Raw genomic sequence first — 20532 nt, forward strand, 5'->3', positions numbered from 1 at the left:
TTTTTTAAAAAAGGCACTTTCAGCTATCAGTTTAGACTGTTACTTGAACTGATTGCCATACAAATTAGCATTATCTGAGAAAAGCAGCGCCAAATTTCAGAATCTATTGTTGGGACTACTACTAATCAATAAGGCTGTCTTCCACTGATGGTACATTGCTAACAGGAAAAGAAAGTTTTGTGTGTGATGGCAATCACAGGTGCATAGAAAGCCACTTGGTTAAAATGTTTCTTCATCTAGCCCAGAGTTGTGGCTGCATTTGGATGTAATTCCAAAGCCTGATTTAGCACTACAAGAAGAAGTCTATGTCAGCCTCAGGCTCATGTACTCTCTCTTCCCCTCTCCTTCAGCATGACTGTGAGAAGATCAAAAGCTTTCACTTCATTTGTGATCTAACTGCAGTTTAGTATTTTTCTGAACTATAAATTGTGGTTAATCTTAACTATGGTTAATTGAAAAAAGACAGCTTCGTAAACTATGGTTTGAAGTTGGCTTGGCCCAGCTAAGCAAAACGAAGATAAACCACAGTTAGTCCAAGTTTGAGTGACGTAACAAGCTGCATTTAATCTAAAATAGAAGTGAAATGTTCTGAATTAACTCTTGCAGCCCAGCGGAGAGAGTTGTATACACCCACAAGATTGATCAGACTTTACTGGTGGCAGCTCTCCAGGAAAGCAGCAAAGAGGTCTTTCGCATCATCTACTTGATCCTTTTAATGGAGATGCCAGAGATTGAACCTGGAAGCTTCTGCATGTAAAACATATGCTGTTGGCACTGAGCTATAGTCTCTTCCCTCTGTTTTGATAACTACAAAATACTAAGCCTTCCTTAGTGTACGCTTGAAGTACATCCATGCACATTATCTGTACAGATTACATGGAGGTAACTGCTTGTTTTCAAATTCCTGCCTGTTTGTCAATCAGGAACTGCAAGTGAAACAAGATAGGAGATTTCACATTTTTTTAAAACAAAAACAAAAACAACAACCCACAAAGTCAGAGACAGAATCTGGAAGAACTCCAAGCCACAAAAATTAGGGATCGAGCAAGGAGAGAACAAAAAAAGCTGTAAATGCTGGGTTCTGCCTCTGCATATGTTGAATTTAAATAATTGTGTTGATGCATCAGTAATAGTAATTACTCATAAAAATTAGGGTCCTTATTTTGGGCAGCAATATATTTAAGTAGAGGTGAAATTAGATGCAATTTATATTAATTAGGGATAATACGAACATTATGTGAGTGGTTGACATTTCCATTATTTTGAAAGCATGCCACAGTATCTGAAGATGCTTCTTTAACATGACTTTGAAAAGCTGTAGATTGACATGTGCCCCTAGAGTGTTCAATATCACAATAAAAGATCACACAGTTCTAACCTCTTTGAAAACCATTTATAGGCAAGTTTCACCTTACGATTCAATTAAGGGATTTTGAAGCTTATTTTACTCCTTATTGGGGGGGGGTCTTTAGTTTTATCTGGACAATGGCTTGCATTCTTGAATAACTACAGAAAACAGCTTTCCCTGTTCTAAAAGAGACAGCAGTGGGAGTAACATGTTGTGGAATGTCAAAAAGGGATGTCAGGTCAGCCAATTGGTGTTTTCACATTTAGCTTGACAGTATCAAGGAAACACAAAATGTTATTAAAGCTGTAATCTAAATACACTTACTTGGGAATAAGCCCCACTGAGCATGGTTGGTCTTATTTATTACTTAGTTGCTGTATTTATTATTTTGTTCACTACATTTGGTAGCTGTGCAATAACTATTGTGCATAAAAAAGTAATAATTCATCAACTTTCCTCTGGGACACAACTGGATTCTTCCCTACCACGTTCCAAACTGGAACCCATTCTGGAAGTATGAAGTAAAATCTGGGGCAGAATCTTCCTGAAATAGATTCCATTACCATCCTTAAACAGGAGCTACTGATGGAGAAAAAGGGACGCGGGTGGCGCTGTGGGTAAAACCTCAGTGCCTAGGGCTTGCCGACCGCATGGTCGGCGTTTCGAATCCCCGCGGCGGGGTGAGCTCCCGTTGTTTGGTCCCAGCTCCAGCCCACCTAGCAGTTCGAAAGCACCCTTAAGTGCAAGTAGATAAATAGGTACCGCTTTCTAGCGGGAAGGTAAACGGCATTTCCGTGTGCTGCGCTGGTGCTGGCTCGCCAGAGCGGCTTCGTCACGCTGGCCACGTGACCCGGAAGTGTCTCCGGACAGCGCTGGCCCCCGGCCTCTTAAGTGAGATGGGCGCACAACCTTAGAGTCGGACACGACTGGCCCGTAAGGGCAGGGGTACCTTTACCTTTTTAATGCAGAAAAAGCCAGGAACTGCACTTGGGTGTCCACACAAGTGTCTGCATGCCTCTGAATGAGCTGGATATTTTAATATTATTGAGCTGGAATTACCACACTGCCCTAAAGTCTACCCTTGAAGTTCAACATTTATTTATTTATTTGCAGTGTCAGCTAGTTTATGTGTGTAGGAAAGTATTGATGCTACAGCTGCTTGGTGACATACGGTGTTACTTTCAAGGCTACTATGTTTTGGGAAGACTTGCATCCAGAGACTACAAGTTTCTCCATCAAAACATACCATATATGTTTTAGAACAAGGGAATCTACAAGCAGGCATTGAGCTTCAAAAATCGATTGGAGAAGGTTTCACAGGGATTAGTAGCTTATAGGCTGATGACACTACTGGTAAATTTCCCATAGAAATCTGCTTTATTTTAACAACAAAGAACTGGAACCACATGAGAGTAAAAGTAAAGGAGAAAGAGAGAGAAGCTGTGGGATGTTTCCTCAATAAACTCCCAAATAAGAGAAATAGGAGCTGCTAAAATGTGGTAAAAAAACCAACATTGTTCTGTTGTGGTGGTGTCAGTGTGGTGTAGTGGTTAAGAGCGGTAGTCTCGTAATCTGGGGAACCGGGTTCGTGTCTCCGCTCCTCCACATGCAGCTGCTGGGTGACCTTGGGCTAGTCACACTTCTCTGAAGTCTCTCAGCCCCACTCACCTCACAGAGTGTTTGTTGTGGGGGAGGAAGGGAAAGGAGAACGTTAGCCGCTTTGAGACTCCTTAAAGGGAGTGAAAGGCGGGATATCAAATCCAAACTCTTCTTCTTCTTCTAAGAGAAATAGGAGCTGCTAAAATGCAGTAAAAAAAAATATTGTTCTGTTTTCTACCAGGTGTTTGCTTTATTCCATCATAGCTGTTGCAGAAACATTTTGATGTAAAATTAAGTTAAGGCTACATAATTCAAAAAGTGTATTACAGTGTGGCTGCTGAAACTTTCTGCTTGACTAGTGTAAGTTACTCTTTAATAGATTTGCTTTGGATATTCTTTAATTTACCTTGCTTGACTGAGAAAATGTAACTTGTAGGCCACGTGATTCACTTACCCTCGACCCTTAATGTTTGAAAATTCTTACGGAGCTGCCTTATATTGCATTATTGATCTAGCTAAGACCCCTTCCTTGCATTAGTGGTGCTTACTGCCATAAGTTCAAGGGTTTCTCAAAAGGAAGCAAAGCCTCTTATATTATCTCCTATTTCTTTGTGTGGTCTCTGCTTGCATTGGGGAGATGCTCTTGACATAAGGCCAATGTGGTCAAGAAGACCCAAGATGCCTTTTCCAGACCTTGCCAAATTTTAAACAACGTTGAATCTTTTCAGTGACTCATACGTATATTTGGCTGTTGGGGATTGCATTTGTTGGATAGAATAAGACATCATGCTAATATAATGTGGTTTGAGACAAAGATCTGTTTTATTCTGACTCTACATAAGTGGTTTGATTTCTGATCAGTTAAGGAGAGTAGAGAAAAACTTAAACTTTGTTGGTTACCAGCTGCTTAGAGACATCTGGCTAAGCATATTCATGCCTGTGGTTGAAAATATAATTAGACCAGAACCTAGTAGGAACATGGGTGGAACTATGGTCTGGAAAATGTAGGCCATCTCTTTTATGTGCCTGCTGATTGTGATTTTGGAATTTTTGCTACACGGTTAAGAACCTTGGTCTCTTTTCTTGCAACATGACCTTCAAAGCACAAACAGGCTAGCAAATGGTTGTGGCTTAAATTTCTGGTGTGTTTGTTCATTCCAGCTATATGATCTTTGTATGTTTCTAGAATTCTTTCTAGAAATTCTTTCTCTTAGGAACTTGAGATGACACATAGCTGGTTAGGAGCATTTGGCTATGTTTTTAACTTGATGGTGATTGTGGCTTAGGACTGATTTATGTATGACCTTTCTTTTTGCCTGCCTACATCAAATATAAAACTCACACAGGGGGAGCAGTTCAAGTCAGTGGTCATCTGAGTGCTCTGTTATGTGTTTATTAATTAATATTTTTTGTTTGAACTAATCCAACAAGTTCTGTGCTTCTTATGACAAGTTCTTAGTTAAAATGAGAAAAAACTCATCAGTTCTAAAGTCTTTAGCTGTCAATGAAAGATCATTCCATTTAAGTAAAATTACACTCACAGAAGGGGTATGGGTGACTAGCCTTTAAGTCAACGTGGGCTGAACATTGGGATGAAATGAAAAAATGAACATATTGAGAGGCGCAGTTCTCAAAACTGCCTTCCAAAATATTTCCCTATCAGTTCTTCTGCAATTTTTTTAATCATTTCCCAGCATTTCCATTTAATTTTTTAAAACAAACAAACAAACATACTTAGGAGTCACAAAAAGCTTTTGGTGTCACTTAATCACAGCAGGAGACCTGCAGGAGTGAAAAGTAATTTTTTTAAAAATAAATAAAATGGAAATACTTCTACTGAAACCTGCAGGTATAGGGTGGTATACAAATTTGATAAATAATTAAATAATACTAATACTAATGGGAAATTTGGGGGGATCTGAGGGGAGGGGGGCAGCAAGAAATAAATAAAAATGGCATGACCGTGGAAAACCAATGGGATCAGTCCATACAATAACAATTATTCTTATTTTTAAAAGTTTTTTTCTTTAAAAAGGGGGCACATTTTGGGGGTTCTTGGAGGGCCTTGGTCTCTGGACTATATAAAATGTTCTTGTGCAGAACTTTGAAGTTCAGGATCAGAGAAGATGGAGAGAACTGCTAGTGCTTTAATGATCAATGCTATTTCTCATAGGCTGCATTGTGATTTCTGTTTTACATAGCACCTAATTCCTCCTGTTAACAGTGTCATCCTGTAATGTCTACTCACTCTCAAGAAAATGTGTCTAGCAGCCTTTGTCAATCTTGTGTCCCCCCAGGGGCCCATAGAGTTGTATTTCAAAATACCTGGAGGGTACCACATTGGGGATGGCCTGGTGTTTAGGACAGCAACTTTAATGGTTGTTTTCTTCTCACACATATAAAAGGATTTGGAATAAATTGTCTCCTCAAGTAAATAATGGGAAGTTTCCTCTGGACCATTTTTTATGATAGGCAGGGTATGCAAATCTCTTTCGTTTTGCAGTAAATTTCACCTCTTCATTACTTATAACCAGAGGCAATAAGAAACAGCAACCTTCAGAGGCAAATATAAGTTTTTCACTGATGTTCATATTTGTAAGACATGAAAGGTGGTCATGTAATTAGCATCAAAATTAATATTTATCATTAAAGTATATAAATCTTGCAGTACTATCGTATAGTACTCATATTTATATTTCAGACATTTCAAAGGAGATAGGGACTAATAACGGATAACCGGGTAGACATGGAAGTGCCTTGCTTAATAAGGAACTTATAAGCCACTGTGAAAGATAAGCTACTCTATAAGGATATGTGTAATACTAGTATAAATGAATGGCTGAGGAAAAACTGAGGTGGCAGGAGCTAGATTCATGTTGCACATGGATCTGTTGGAAGGTAATACATCTATAACAATGTGACGGCAGGCTTATGATGTCTCATTGTACTATATTTTTTAAAACCCAGTCCAATGAGTACACCAGATTAATATTCTAGTTGTCCAACCTTTGTTGCAGGCATAGGTGACAACACAGATAATGACGCAGCTTATCTATAAAACAAACAACATTTGGATTAAACCGACCACTTTTGTGGGGAGAAATGCTGCTTCATCTTCTAGCAGTGATTGAAATCTCTCAAACTATTGCTAGTCAAGTATAAACTGTCCAGCAATAGGTGTACATCCAGCAGTAAACCAGTGGTAGACTGCCAATGCATACTTTATTAGGCAGTTATTCACCAAAAAAACAGTAGCCACTATATTCCAACTTGTGAAAATAATGGCTAAGAATGGAAATGGAAAGAACAATGCATCACATTAAACCATAGCTAAAAATCAAACTGTGGTTTAATGTGAATGTGCAATGTGCTACTACTACAGACAACCTCCTGTGCTACTACTCCTGCTACACCACTGGAAACCAGCCAGTTTTTCTTGTTGTGATGTCTGAACCTGGACTCCTGGTTGTTTCCTCAATCAAACCACAAGTAATAAGCTAAGAACATACTTTGGTTACCCCTTGTGGTTTGTTTAGAGAGGACCAAACCACATGCCTGGGTTCATGACAAGTCAGACTCCAGCTTACTCTCCAGTGGCGGAAGAGGAACTTTTCAGCAGCATGCACCAACACATTCCGTGTTGACATGTGAATCTGGCCAAAGCTGACACTGGATTTTCATGCAGAACAATAAACATTGTTGGTCCATTGTCAAATAAGCAGAGGTTATATGGGCCCCCAGTTCTTTTGGCTACATCATTGGGAATTTTGACATGTAGAATATGCTTTTAGAATCCAGAATTTAGTGTAATCTGGTTTACAATATGTACAGTTCATTTGTTAGATGCACTTTTACCTTGCTCTTTCTTCATGTAACCCAGAACATCTCGCAAGTATTCATGTATGTGGTATCCAGTTTGGTCTTACCCAAGACCAGATTGCATTATAAGTCTTTGAACCATCCCTTAATCTTCTTCTGAGAACGTATGTGAGAAAAGGTTGTTAACTTGGGGTGTTTGTGAGTGTGTTTTATTTCAGACGACAAACAATCTCTCCAGTGCTCTGTACTCTGCACCCTCCTCAGCTTCCCGTATTTCAGTTAAAGCCAACAGGAAACATGAGATAACATCTCCCATGGGACTTTTTCAAACCACAAAGTGCAGGTAGCCAGGAAGGCTACAAAGCACTGAAGAAATGTTTAATGGAAGTAAATCCAGACACATAACAAACCTTGCCCATCTCACAGTGATAAAGTAAGGTCCTTACCCATCAAAACAATTAAGAAATGCTAAAATGACCTAAAAATGAGGCTGAAAAACAATTTTGGCACAGCATTGAACAAACACTGGCTATTGCAGCAGCTGCAGCCACAGCCTAGACCTGCAGACAAGGCTTTGTAGGTTTTCATTGTAAATTCTCCCCCTGCATTTTGTAGCAGAAAAACTTAGTTGGGGCCCACCAGCTTCCTTTCTTATCTTCAGTGAGATGAAAGGTTTTAGAGTGCTAGTGAAGGACTGATGGTTGGCCTGTTTCTGCATCCATTTTTTTTTTAAAAAAATTGCCTGGTGTGTTGGAATTGTCACTGTGGGCAGGATTCAACTAGCTCAGTGTGCTAGTGGAAGCCAGTGCAAGGATTTCCACTAGCACAATGGAGCTTTCCTGCAACTCTTTCAAAACTGGTACTCCCGAGGGTCGGGAGAACCCTCTGGAGGAGAGCAGAGATTGTTGCAAGCAGAAATGCTTATGCTAATGGAACAGTCATATTATTAGTATGACATTGAGTTTTATCCTATATGTGTCTGCAGTTTTGTCATCTGGTTTTATTACTGGCTTTAACTTGAGGATTCTGTTTATTTGAAATACGGTTCAGCATTGTTTGCTGCCTTGTGTTTCTTGGAAAGTAGGTAGGATATATATAGATACATTTTTTTTAAAAAAAAGATTGGTAATGTCATACGAGTTTTCTTGTTCTTCAAGATGCAGAAGCAGCAGAAGGCAATTGTGTTTGGATACTTGGAGAAGTTTCACAGAGTGATGCTGTCATTTAGGTTTAGAGAGTACTCTGTCTCTGTTGTGAACTAACATGTATAGAGAGCAGGTGACTTGGTGTAGTCATGTGCAGTGTTTTTTTTTTAAGAAAAAAAGATGCCAGTACAGTGGTACCTCGGGTTAAGTACTTAATTCGTTTTGGAGGTCTGTTCTTAACCCGTAGTACCACTTTAGCTAATGGGGACTCCCGCTGCCGCCGCGCCGCTGGAGCACAATTTCTGTTCTCATCCTGAAGCAAAGTTCTTAACCCGAGGTACTATTTCTGGGTTAGCGGAGTCTGTAACCTGAAGCATATGTAACCTGAAGCGTATGTAACCCGAGGTACCACGGTACTCACCATGATGTTGTTACAGTGTAAGTGCCACACTTTTAACGTTTGGGGGGAAAGTGCTGGCACTGTGTATCCTTGAGTACCCCCAGAAGAAAAGCACTGATAATGTGTAATCTGCTCTCGGCTTCAGACTTCATGCCTGTAGAATTAAGGCTCTTAATATGCAAATAATGCTGAACTTGTTAGGTGGAAACAGCCAACATGATGATGCATACACACATACACCCTGCCAACTACTCTTGGTGTACCAGAATAGATGCCTAAAGAGAGCTAGTTTCTTTAAGTCATGTATAGTTTTTGGGTATTAATTTTGGAAAAAGTTGTGTTGAGAATAGTTTTGGAAGACTCTGCAAATTGTTGCTTTTTAAGCATGGTGTTTGTACATAATGCAACAGTATTTGTTTAAGATGCTATGTAAGTTATTTTTGTATTAGCCAACATATTTTCACCTACAATAATTTTACAGTACTCTGTAAAATTAGGACATTTTCCCTCTCCATGCCCTTTTGGGCCATGTAAGTTAATTCACCACTTGAGCCTTCTAGATGCTATGCATGCTTGCAGTGAATGTTGCAAAACACAATTGCAGCCTTTAGACAACTTTTAATTGACTCAGGAATGGACAGTAGCATATGGATGCATCAACAATTGCTAACTGATCATGGAATAAAGGAATTTCAGTATCCTTCCCTTCTCTCTCTCTCTTTTAAATGAAAAACAGAAAAAGTCATTCAGAACTTAGTCATATTGGTTCAGCTGTTGTAACCAAAGACTGATAAGATAATAGAAGTCTTTGTGGTTGTTCTGTACTGAAATCCTTTATCTTTATGATGCACTTGGGGGCTCTTCAGAGTGGAAAGCTTTTTAAACTGCTGTTGGAGTTAAAACTCAAATTAGATGCCTGTGTACAGGAGAAGGAAGCTCTACAGACAGACAGACAGCACAAAGTGACTTTTATCTTGGAAGCCCTTCCATTCGATTGTTACTTTCTTCTCTCTGTGTTTTTTATCCTCACTGTTTATTTTTGTTGCCTTTGTTGCCCTGTTTTGTGGCATTTAAAAAGCGACCCAATCAAACAAGGTAAATGCTAAATGGCTGGCCGCAGCCTGTGAAGTAGAAACATCACAGTCTATCTGATGTTTGCTGCAGTCCACAATATTAGACAGAATGGTTTAACCAAGTTATATGTCTGGCAATCTAAGAGGAAATACCATCGCTTTTATGTCTGGCATTGTGTTTTGCTACACACACACACACCACACACATACACATTGAAGCTGAAAGGGTAATTGATTTTATTGAAATACTAAATTTCTGCCCTGGTTATTATTATTTTCTCTTTAAAAAGTTTGAATGGTTGGTTTTGTTGCTTTCAATAGTTGGTGCTCTGCAACTCTGGGGATGTGCACTCTTTTTAATGTGTCTATGACCTAATCCTCTTACTTTGTATTTTGATTTACTTTGTCAGCATTTTCCTTAATGGATTAGAAATAAAATTTCAGAATAGTGTTTGCATGTTAGATGATAAAAAAGAGGAAATACTGGTTCACTTTCTTTAAAATGCCCAGGTGAAAATTTCATGTGTGTATGAAAATGTATTGGAAATGAGGAGAGATGATAATGCATGTATGAATGGTATTGAATAATATTAAGCTAAGCAAAGATAATTGGAGTAATCAATTAATTAATTATTCTGTAGTCATTTGTTTCACTCATATCTATATTGATTAACAAAAAAGGCAGAAATTAATGCACATTCCACATCTGGGCTGCTCTACAGTATCTGTAATACTTATTTGTTACATTCATACTTTAAAGTAAAGCCAAACTGCAACTTAAAAATGGAATGTGTAAAGTGTCCCTGTTGGTTTCCTGTTATGAAGCTTGAGAGGGGTGAAACACTTTTAAAAGCCAAGAAAAATAAAGAGGAATAAGGGAGGAACTTTTATGGGATAGAATAATGGAATAGCTTCAGGTGTCGGGGCAGCATAAAATGCAGGTTGCCCACCTGTATGCTTTCCAGATTGCCCCCATTTTCCATGCATTTTCCATGGGCACCTGTTTGATGTTTGCTGCTGAGTTTGCAGTTGATAAGGAACTGCAGGCAGTCCTCTCAAGGGTAGCTGCACAATAAATGGCTGCTTTATGATCTGTGCATTTGCAAACACATGTTTACCTTCACATGTTTTTTGTGCATGCCTACTTAGAAATGCATCTTCCTGTATATGCAGTGGTGGCTGATGACCACAAGACCTGGTGGGTCTGCTAGGAGGTCACAGAGGTATGGCCATGTTATTCTGGTTTTCTACCTATTTTCCTCTTGTACAAAGATACTGTGGACACTTGATTGCAGTTGCACAAATAATTAGTACCTGAGTAAACTGAAAATTATCTTACTTTCTTTCTGAAGGGGCCCCTGCTGTCACAATTGCTTTTCTGCTGGGAGAAAAGTTGTGTGGTCTCCACCTTTTCTGGTTCTCTCCCTGTCTCCCCTCCTTTGCAAAGAAACACATAAACATTGCAGTTTTATTAATACTTGATTTGTTTTTTTGTTTCTGTTTTTCGTTTACCTTTTGTTAAGGAAAAGTGTCATTATCTATCTCTCTATAAAGGTTTCCACGCATGCTATTGATTTTCCCTCTGAGACTTAAGATTTTGAATATAACTGGTAAAGGAGTCAATGGATCAAATTCAGTAAATCTGAAGTCACTAGAATAAAGGTCTCTTAGAAAAAATATATGTCAAATTTAAAGGTCCTTCCTAACTGAAGACCATTTTGTGATAGAGCCAAAGGTTAATAAAATCAGTAGTGAATGTGGCAATTTTACAGATAAGCTATTCACAACAAGTGTAGTTACTTGAATAAAAAGCTAATTCAGTTCTAAAATGCCACATGCAGGAGCTGTGAATAGCTGCTTTTAGGTGCTTTCTGGAGGAGGATAAAATACAGAATCACAGCACTCTTCTCTCCCAGCATCCCTGGCTGCCTGTAAATTGCTCTGAATGGGACTGTGGGCTGACAGGCTCTATTAAGACAAACTGCCTTTCTCATCGGAGAGATAAAATAAATCAGGTGTTTAGTCAAATTAAAATACTTCAGCTGGAGCAGGCCCTGGGGAGCACTGATCCACCTGACAAATCTGAGAGAAACTCAAGACAGATGTGATTTGGGGATAAGGAAGACCCTGCTGGAAAGCTGCAGGGAGGGGGTGATTGTAACAGTCAGTGTCTTTGGAGTTAGAGGATAGATACAGTTTAAAGACAGACACAGAGAGGTGAATCCGTAATGTGTAACGTATTTTGAGATACTTTATGAAGAGTATTTTTCCGGCTTTACAGCAAATGCATTTTGAAGATACGCTGGCAATGTTTTTTTATTATTATTTTGTTTTAGATGCCATTTTCTGCTCAGCAGAAGAGTTTATTTACTGGTAATTTCTTAAGGGTATCGTGGCACTTGGATGGCAAACAAATGAAGACAGCACACAGTTAAATGACGAGAGACCTTGGCTGGCCCAGCCAGAGCCGCTCAATCTGGTCTGCATCCTTAGCAAGTTGCTTTTTATTTCTATCTCAACTATAGTAAAAGGAAAAGTGGGGGTGACAGGAGTGAAAGCATTTCCATTAGAATGAAAGCATTATGGTGCTCTCCTAGTTCTCTAATCCTGCTTTTGATAGAATATATGGGAGCATCAAAAATTAGGTAGTTCTGCACAAGAGCAAGTTGTATCATTGGCCGTACAAGACTGCATTTGTCGAAATAGCTTAGGGGGTCCAAAATTTTCATATAAGTGCTATCATATAGCAGGCAGAACTGCTGTCACATGCACAAGAGTGCTGCTTTATCCAGGGCTAGAAGTGATATCGAGCTCCATGAAGTGGATGCAGAAATTTGAATAAAAGAGTTGAGGAGTGTCTCCCCTAAATTACACAACAGCACAGTGTATTTAATGAACTGAAAACATACATATATTAATTTCTGTAGTATAATGGTTACTTCAGGTTCTTGAATGGAAGAAATTTTGTGTACCATTGTTTGTGCTACAAAAAAGGAGAAACAATTCTGATGGATATTGGTATTTTATCATGCCTACAGAAAGCAGCTCCAGCTAATTACAAAAAAATAATTCACAATTTAAATGATAATTAATACACTTTCTTTCAAAATGCATGTTTAAATATGTATTTTGGTACATTCAAAGTATCAAATTGCATTGCAACATTTGGAGAAGCGCATCATCTGGTGGATAGCTGAGTTCCAATCTGTACATTAGGCAGATAAGGTTGTCTTCTATAGGAAAATCGGTCTCTTGCCTATATGCTGCTCCCTTATATTTATCCTGATGTTCGATGGCAGCATAAGTGCTGTGCATCCTAAGCCACTCTCCCAGATGGAACAATGTTTCTTCTCTCCCCCTGCTTCTGTTCTGGGGATTCTGCAGACTTTCCTAATCAGAAGCGGGGGAAAAGTCCAGTTGCACAAATGAATAGAATAGAATAGAATTTATTATTTATACCCCGCCCATCTGGCTGTGGTCTGTTAAATATTAAAAGCTTCCCTAAAAAGGGCTGCCTTCAGACGTCTTCTAAAAGGCTGGTAGTTGTTCTTGACATCTGGTGGGAGGGTGTTCCACAGGGCAGGTGCCACTACCAAGAAGGCCCTCTGCCTGGTTCCCTGTAACTTGGCTTCTTGCAGTGAGGGAACCGCCAGAAAGCCCTCGGCGCTGGACCTCAGTGTCCGGGCAGAATGATGGGGGTGGAGATGCTCCTTCTTGTGCTGGCTTCCTCTAGCACAACAACTTAATTGAAACCAGCTCTATGTATTTTATCTGCCCTATTTGTGTAGAGCCGGTTTGGGGAAGCTTTGTCCCTCCACATGTTGTTGAACTACAAATCCCATCAAGCATGGCCAATGGCCAGGGATGATGTGACTTGTAGTTCAGCTACATCTGGAGGGGAAAGGTTCCCCACACCTGGAATAGAGCCTTTAGCTCAGTTCTGATGCTACCAATGGCCAAACCACGGCTTGGCAATCTGAACTGCTCTATCTGTTGCACATATTTCTTCTTCCCCCTCCTCTGTGCAAATCCCGACTTGCTTTCTTGGTAATCCAAAAACTATGGTTATAGTTTTAAGTGAACTGGCATAATGAGTTCCTGTGAACTATAGTTTGCTCTTAAACCAGATGTTTGAAATTCAGATTGGAATTTTATTTCACTATCTGGTTTAAGAATCAACTGTGTTTTGCAGAAACTCTAGCTACATTTGTTCAGATGTAACAGTAAATCAGGGGTGCGGGTGGTGCCGTGGGTTAAACCACAGAGCCTAGGACTTGCCGATCAGAAGGTTGGCGGTTCGAATCCTCGTGACGGGGTGAGCTCCCGTTGCTCGGTCCCTGCTCCTGCCAACCTAGCGGTTCGAAAGCACATCGAAGTGCAAGTAGATAAATAGGTACCGCTCCGGCGGGAAGGTAAACGGTGTTTCTGTGCACTGCTCTGGTTACCAGAAGCAGCTTAGTCATCCTGGCCACATGACCCAGAAGCTGTACGCCGGCTCCCTCGGCCAATAAAGTGAGATGAGCTCCGCAACCCCAGAGTCGGTCACGACTGGACCTAATGGTCAGGGGTCCCTTTACCTTTACCTAACAGTAAATCATGCTTATTGCTAAATAGGAAAGGGACAGGAGAGAAGTATGTATGCTCACACAGGAATGTTGTGTATGGATAAGTACAGTGGCTTGGCAAAACACTATGTATTAGCAAAATTACAACTAAATCAGCCCATTCAGTTAAAATGATGTTGATAGGGAATATCCTTATATGAAAGCGTTGCCATCTCTAGGATGTTTGCTCATACCTGATAACATTCAAGTCTCAAACTGCTGGGCCCTTGAAATCCTGCTACATAGATGCTGCTACATGTGACAAGCCCACGGAATTGTGAGAATTGTTACAATGTCAGTGCAAACTACCTCCTTCCCCTTTTTGGATGGGCACTGGAATTACATGATAACATTGCCAAGGTGGATAATTACAAAAAACACACGTTAAAGTTAATGATTTGTGAGAGCTGACCTTGTATTTCTAAAAGTTCAAGTTCTAATATCAATTGTGGTACATATGATATGACACTTGGAAGATGGTAGATCAGTGCTTGCTCTTTATCTTACCTATTTATTTACAATAAATGGTATATATGTACATTATATGAATATTGTTCACAATGACTGTGTATAAGGATTTATTTATGCAACATTACACCATTAAGCTTTTTACCCAACTGTTTAATTTTATTTGGGATGCCAGGAACCCTTTGAAAATAAACCTTGGAGATGTTCTTTGTTTCACCTAGTGTAGATGCAGTTGTTGAATGGCAAGAGAAGAAAAGTTGCCCTGGGGATTACCTGCTAGTCTGTACCTATGTTTCCAATTACTTTACATTTATATCATTAGGAAGCTTAGCTTGAATTGGTTGACCTTACTCTAGCTTTGCTTTGTCTCTGTGAAGTCAGATAAGCTTAATGACAGTGGTTTTTCCCCAATCCACCCAGTGACCTGCCTGGCCAAGTTGAACTTTGAGAGTTGGGCTTGGAGTTCTCACATCCAGCTTCCACCCTCTAGCCACTGCAGCTCACCAGCACTCAGTTTTGAGGGTGCTTGGCACCATTTTGAAAGTCACAGTAAGATCTAGTAAGTGATCCTCTTGGAACAGATTGAATTCCCAGATCAGTCAGTCATACATGTATGCAAATCGTTGCTTAGTCATTGGCTTACTTCATATTATAAGGTTAATCATGAATTTAGCTTCAGTTATCTTTGAAGAGAATCACAGGCATTCAGTTAACAGGAGTTAAGGTTGTGGTACAGCTGTTCTTATTACAAAAATCTAAAATGGGATGTGTCTAAATTAGCCTGTTAAGGGCTTGATCTCTCACACGCCCTTTTTGTGTTAGATATTCCAGGATAGAAGAGCATCTCTAATAATGTGTCAAAGTAGAATTTTGTTTTCTTTGCCCAGCAGATTTTCCATAGAAGATGCATGAGCTGAGTTTGATTTCTTCTAGTTACGTTTGCTGTTCTATTCCTTCAGTGCTTTTATCAATTGTTCACTTTAGTTCAAGGTCCCAGTATGAGTTTCAAGGCATGACTTTTCACTATTCATAATATATAAATTGGGCTTGTAGCCTTAAAGTTGTAAAATCATAGTTATTCTTGTATTTAGATTTTCTTCTGATATAGTAGTTGCAAGGCGTTATAGGTTTTTCAGTATGCATGGGTTGATGTATTATATATTCCACCGTGGCTTTTGCAGTCTGATAGCTTTGTAAACATTTGTATACATATTCTAGATTGCACTAGATATTACAGTGCTAAAATATTGCCAGAGTGATTTTTGCTAATGCATTTCTCTTTCCTCTTGGTTTTGACGTATCAATGTATGGTTCATTGGCTGTCTGTTTTGTTGTAAGTTGTTTTGGGTTGTCCTGGGCAAGATAAAGTGACAGACAGTTTTAATAAATAATAAATAATTTTGTGATATAAAGTGCTGATATTGCAGGAATATATAGATGTAAGCATGACAGTGAAAATATTCTGGTTCAAGGTGGACATGTGGCAGAATGATCAGGTATCTCAGCTGAATAAATTTAAATTTGCATTTATTTAAATAAGATTCAGCTACTCTTAGATTGTGGAATCTCACATGTGCATCATATGCTTGGTAACTCTAGACTGCAGGCAGTCACAATTAACATGTTAACAATTAACCCATAACCTTTAAAGCCAATGAAATATTTGTCACTGAGTTCTATACTTTGTATTAATTACCAGCTTCTGGCATACTTTCAACAAGCCTCTAAAATCTTTATCTGTGTTGTTATTTAATCTGGATATGAATTAGTTTTATGTATGTGTTGTTTTAAATTGTTTTTATATTTATATATGTTAAAAAATTGTTTTTATATTCAATTGTTTCAAACTGTTTTTAATATATGTAATTTGCATATATATCGTTACATTTTAGATCACTTCCATATCTTTCATGGGAAGGGACTCATTAATAATAATAATAATAATAATAATAATAATAATAATAATTTCTGCCACTCCTTTGTTGATTCAGAGACTCATGCGGGTTCATGTCAGTATACGTTTACAAACACACACACAAAATTCTGTGGTATAGATTTCTTAAAGCTAGAACCAAAGTGTGTTTCTAATGCATTCTTTTGTAAAATCACAATTACAAAGTTGGACAGATTTAGATTTCTAGTTTGATACACTTAGCAAGGAAGCTGTCCATCAATAAGGACCATTCATGTAAAGAAAACTGAATTTCCCACTAAGTTTAAATCTTTTAAAATGAATATTAATGTAAATAAGAAGGCTCACATTATGTTTCTTTCATTCTGAGCCCTATTTCAATACCTACAGGTTTAGTTGTGCCTATACACACCCTTTATTAAGGCTTAACTTAGGCATGGCTTCTTAGTAACAAAAATGAGGCATCTCTTGTAGAACTCTGTGGCGTGCTCAGTTCTTGGTTAATACTGGAGATCTCTGAGAAATTAGCAGCAATAATTAAGTTGTTTTCCTTATTAAGCAGGATTTTTTTAGTCATCTTATATTTTGTTTGTTTAAAAATGTATAATGGAGGGAAAATTATGTTAATCTATTTGTGAATTTGGTAATCCATTAAGGAGTCATTACACTGGGATGGAAGGGAAAGAGGGATTTGATATTGCAGAGTACATAATTAATTACTCTTGTCAGAAGGGGGGTAAATTGTCTCTTTTCTGTTCACAGTATATAGTGACATTCCCTATCTTTCAGAATACAGCAAAAACACAAGCAGGATTTACTGGTACATATTCTAATAAAATAAATATTAAAACTGCCATTTGTCAGATACAAAAACTCAGGTTATTTCCTTTTTGTTTCATTGTTGCTCTCTACATGTTATTTATTCTGCATTTCCCTATCTCCTTCAGGTACACCTGAAAGCCTAGCGGAAAAAGAGCGACAGCTCTCTACCATGATCACCCAGCTCATCAGTTTACGGGAGCAGCTTCTGGCTGCCCACGATGAGCAGAAAAAGCTGGCAGCATCACAAATTGAAAAACAACGGCAGCAAATGGACCTTGCTCGCCAACAGCAAGAACAGGTGAGCAACAAAACAGCAACATATGAAAATGTTTTTTTCCCCCACACCCAGAAAAAAAATCTACTATTTCTTAAATCCACTCCCAACCAAAAAGGGTCTGGTATATATTATTTGCAAACAAGAGACAAATAACTGTACTTTCCATGATATGCTGGCTTTTCATAGCCTGCTACTTGTAAACATTACCTTTGACAATACATGTATGTAAAATACTGCATTATGAATTTATATCCTCCAAAAAAGTTGTAAAGAAGGAATAAATTGTTGCAATCCTTGAAAAACTATCCATGTTAGAATTTCAATTCTCCATTTTCAAAATGTCCAAATGCAATGAGGATGTGTGATAAGGATACATTGTGAACGAGGTTTGTCCAGTATCGGAAGTGGGTGATAGAAAGGATTCATTTGTTTACTTAGAAAAGGGCAGACGGGAACTCGTAAGGGCTCAGTGAACCAGGAAATGTTCTCACAAACCTATTAATTTGAATAGAATTTGTGCCAGAATAATATCTGCTGGATTATGCCTATACAGTAGATTCCAACATACCTGTCAAATGGATATTTTCCTGTCTGTAAGGCTTGCTTTGTTACTAGTTCCTAAGTAGGTGATTTACAGCATCTTAATAAACTTTGGCAAAAGGATCAGTTAACTCTCTTTCTCTGAACATTATATCTTAAAAAGAAACAAAAAAACAAAAACCCTACACACACCCCACCCCACCAGCCAAATATTGGTAAGGACTAGGAGATAAACAATATTCCATGCTGTCTGGTGGAAAACATTTAACAACAAAAGATTCCATTAGTTCCTTATGCATTAGTTTCAAATTAATGTGCAGTTTTTAGAAATCTGACATTATAACTAGAATTATCTTTTCAGCTAAATATGTTTTATAGGGTATATACAGCAATGTATGCTCTGTTGATTTTAATGAGTTGTGACGTCTTGTATTTTATGTGCTTGAATATTTGCCCACATGTAAGGAATATGGACTCGTCCCTAATGGAAAATAACATAAAGGAATACTGTAAAAAATCAGAAGTTAGAATGTCATTTAGCCATCCAGAGATGACACAGTAATTAACTATTGACACTTGTGAATAAGCTAGCACAAATTAATCTTGACACATTTGCAGACGAGTGATATCTTACAGTGAACACTTTGTAATTATATTTCAAAATGAAAATTAAATGACACTTAAAACTAGGTTGTCATGCTCAATGAAGCGAGCATGTAGCTCAACCAATTGGCAAATAAAATTCAGAATTTGAGCCACATGGTGCTTCTGTACCAGCTTTTGCGGTGTCAAGCCCTATACATTGAAATTGTGCTATGGTAATTGCACTGTAGTGTTTTGGATGCCTTTTTCAATCACACCACCATCAATATTAAATGCCATGGTAGTACTTCACTGGTTTCCATAAGGAAATGAATATTCATTTGATCCTATATTGTACTTAGAACTGCAGTGAGCTGTGCACTAGCAAATTGATCTCAAACAAAATCAGTCCCCAAATTATACAAAGCCTTTGTCATTTCTCAGGTCCTAGATGCAAACATTTCTCAGGTCCTGGATACAAAGAGGCTTGTATCTGCATGATGTATGGATTTGCTCCTTTCACTAAATGAATCTTATACCTATTTTTATTTTTACAAAAATAAATCTCTCTCCACATCTTCAATATGCCTTTCCATGGTAAAATTCAACAGTAAGAGTAGAAATCTTACAATTTTCAAACACATCAACTTTGAAAGCAGGGTAAGAACAGTAAACTAAAACGAAACAATTTAAAAAATTCACAGTCTGCTGGCGCACAACTCTTTAAGAAGGAATTCCCTGGCCACAGGGCAATTGAAGAGAAGGCCATAATGTGTCACCACAGTTTCAGCTTCCTTTTACGTGAGATGTTAAGCAAGGCCTCGGTATGTGGAGCTGCTTCAGACTCAGCAGAGTCCGTTTTTAATTCCTCTCTCATATATGTAAAATAAGGCCCTGCTTGTAGAAAACTAACAGGTCAATGAGAAAAATTCTAGTTTAGCTTAGGGTTTTCCCCTCATGCTTTAGTTTTCTATGCATGTTTACAATCACAGTCATTCAAACAGGCAGTCCCCCCACTTGCATTCTGAAGTGGTTTCACTCCAACAGGTTGAGCTACTTTATTATTCTGAAAGTGTAACTCTGTTCTACCTATCATCTTTCCCAACCTATTCTATTTATACTGGAGAAGGAAGCAAGAGCATATAGCTAAAGCACAATATTGTGCATTAAAATTTCTGAGGGTCCTGGGAGAGATGTGCATTGTGCTCTTATTATATCGAGAGTTGATTTTGATGTGCTCTTATTATGTCATTAAAATGCTTTCCCCCTGGTGACTTGAGCATTTTCATTGCTCTCTCGTGGCCATGGCATTTGTGGAAATTTTGTGGAAAAGTAATTGCTTTAAGTAGGGATGTTGCTGAAACACATGTTTAAGTTCTCAGCTCAATGGTGAAATATAACTTTCATCCATAAAGCTAAAGACAACGTTAAATTCTCCTCCTGCCCCATTAGTCATGCTACTGCAGCAACTTGGATTTGGTAGCATGTGTTTGATGATGGAAGGCAGACTGTTTTGTATGAACCTAATAATAGCTGAGAAGAACTAGAGAAAGGGCTTCTTACATCCCCTTCAGTAATCATTGGATGGTTTGTCAGGAGCAGGCTTCTTCAACCTCGGCCCTCCAGATGTTTGGAGACTACAATTCCCATCATCCCTGACCACTGGTCCTGTTGACTAGGGATCATGGGAGTTGTAGGCCAAAAACATCTGGAGGGCTGAGGTTGAGGAAACCTGATCAGGAGAGTTGCTCTCAGGCTGAGCATATTACTTTGGTAATATGGTGTCTGAGCGAGAACAAAATTTAGTGCCCCCCCACCATCTTGAATATTTCTTAATTTCACAATAATTCATTTTGGTACAGTTGCTTTTTAAATGGATCTTCTCAGTAGGTACCCTAAACAATAACAACAACAATGTTCCCCTTGGCTCAGTGCCCTGTGTG

The 20532-nt window shown here is 38.6% G+C and overlaps 1 protein-coding gene across 50 annotated transcripts in view; it reads left to right on the forward strand.

Moving 5' to 3' along the window:
- SOX6 (SRY-box transcription factor 6) overlaps nt 1-20532 on the forward strand; it is a 443885-nt gene that overhangs the window by 262712 nt on the left and 160641 nt on the right. For all 50 annotated transcript variants that reach the window (XM_083589534.1, XM_083589547.1, XM_083589512.1 and 47 more), the window contains one exon: nt 17316-17488. In XM_083589534.1, coding sequence (XP_083445660.1) covers nt 17316-17488 — 173 coding nt within the window. The remainder of the gene's footprint in view (nt 1-17315; nt 17489-20532) is intronic.

Source organism: Podarcis filfolensis (assembly GCF_964270895.1).
Source record: "Podarcis filfolensis genome assembly, chromosome: 1".
Classification (NCBI taxonomy): Eukaryota; Metazoa; Chordata; class Lepidosauria; order Squamata; family Lacertidae; genus Podarcis; species Podarcis filfolensis.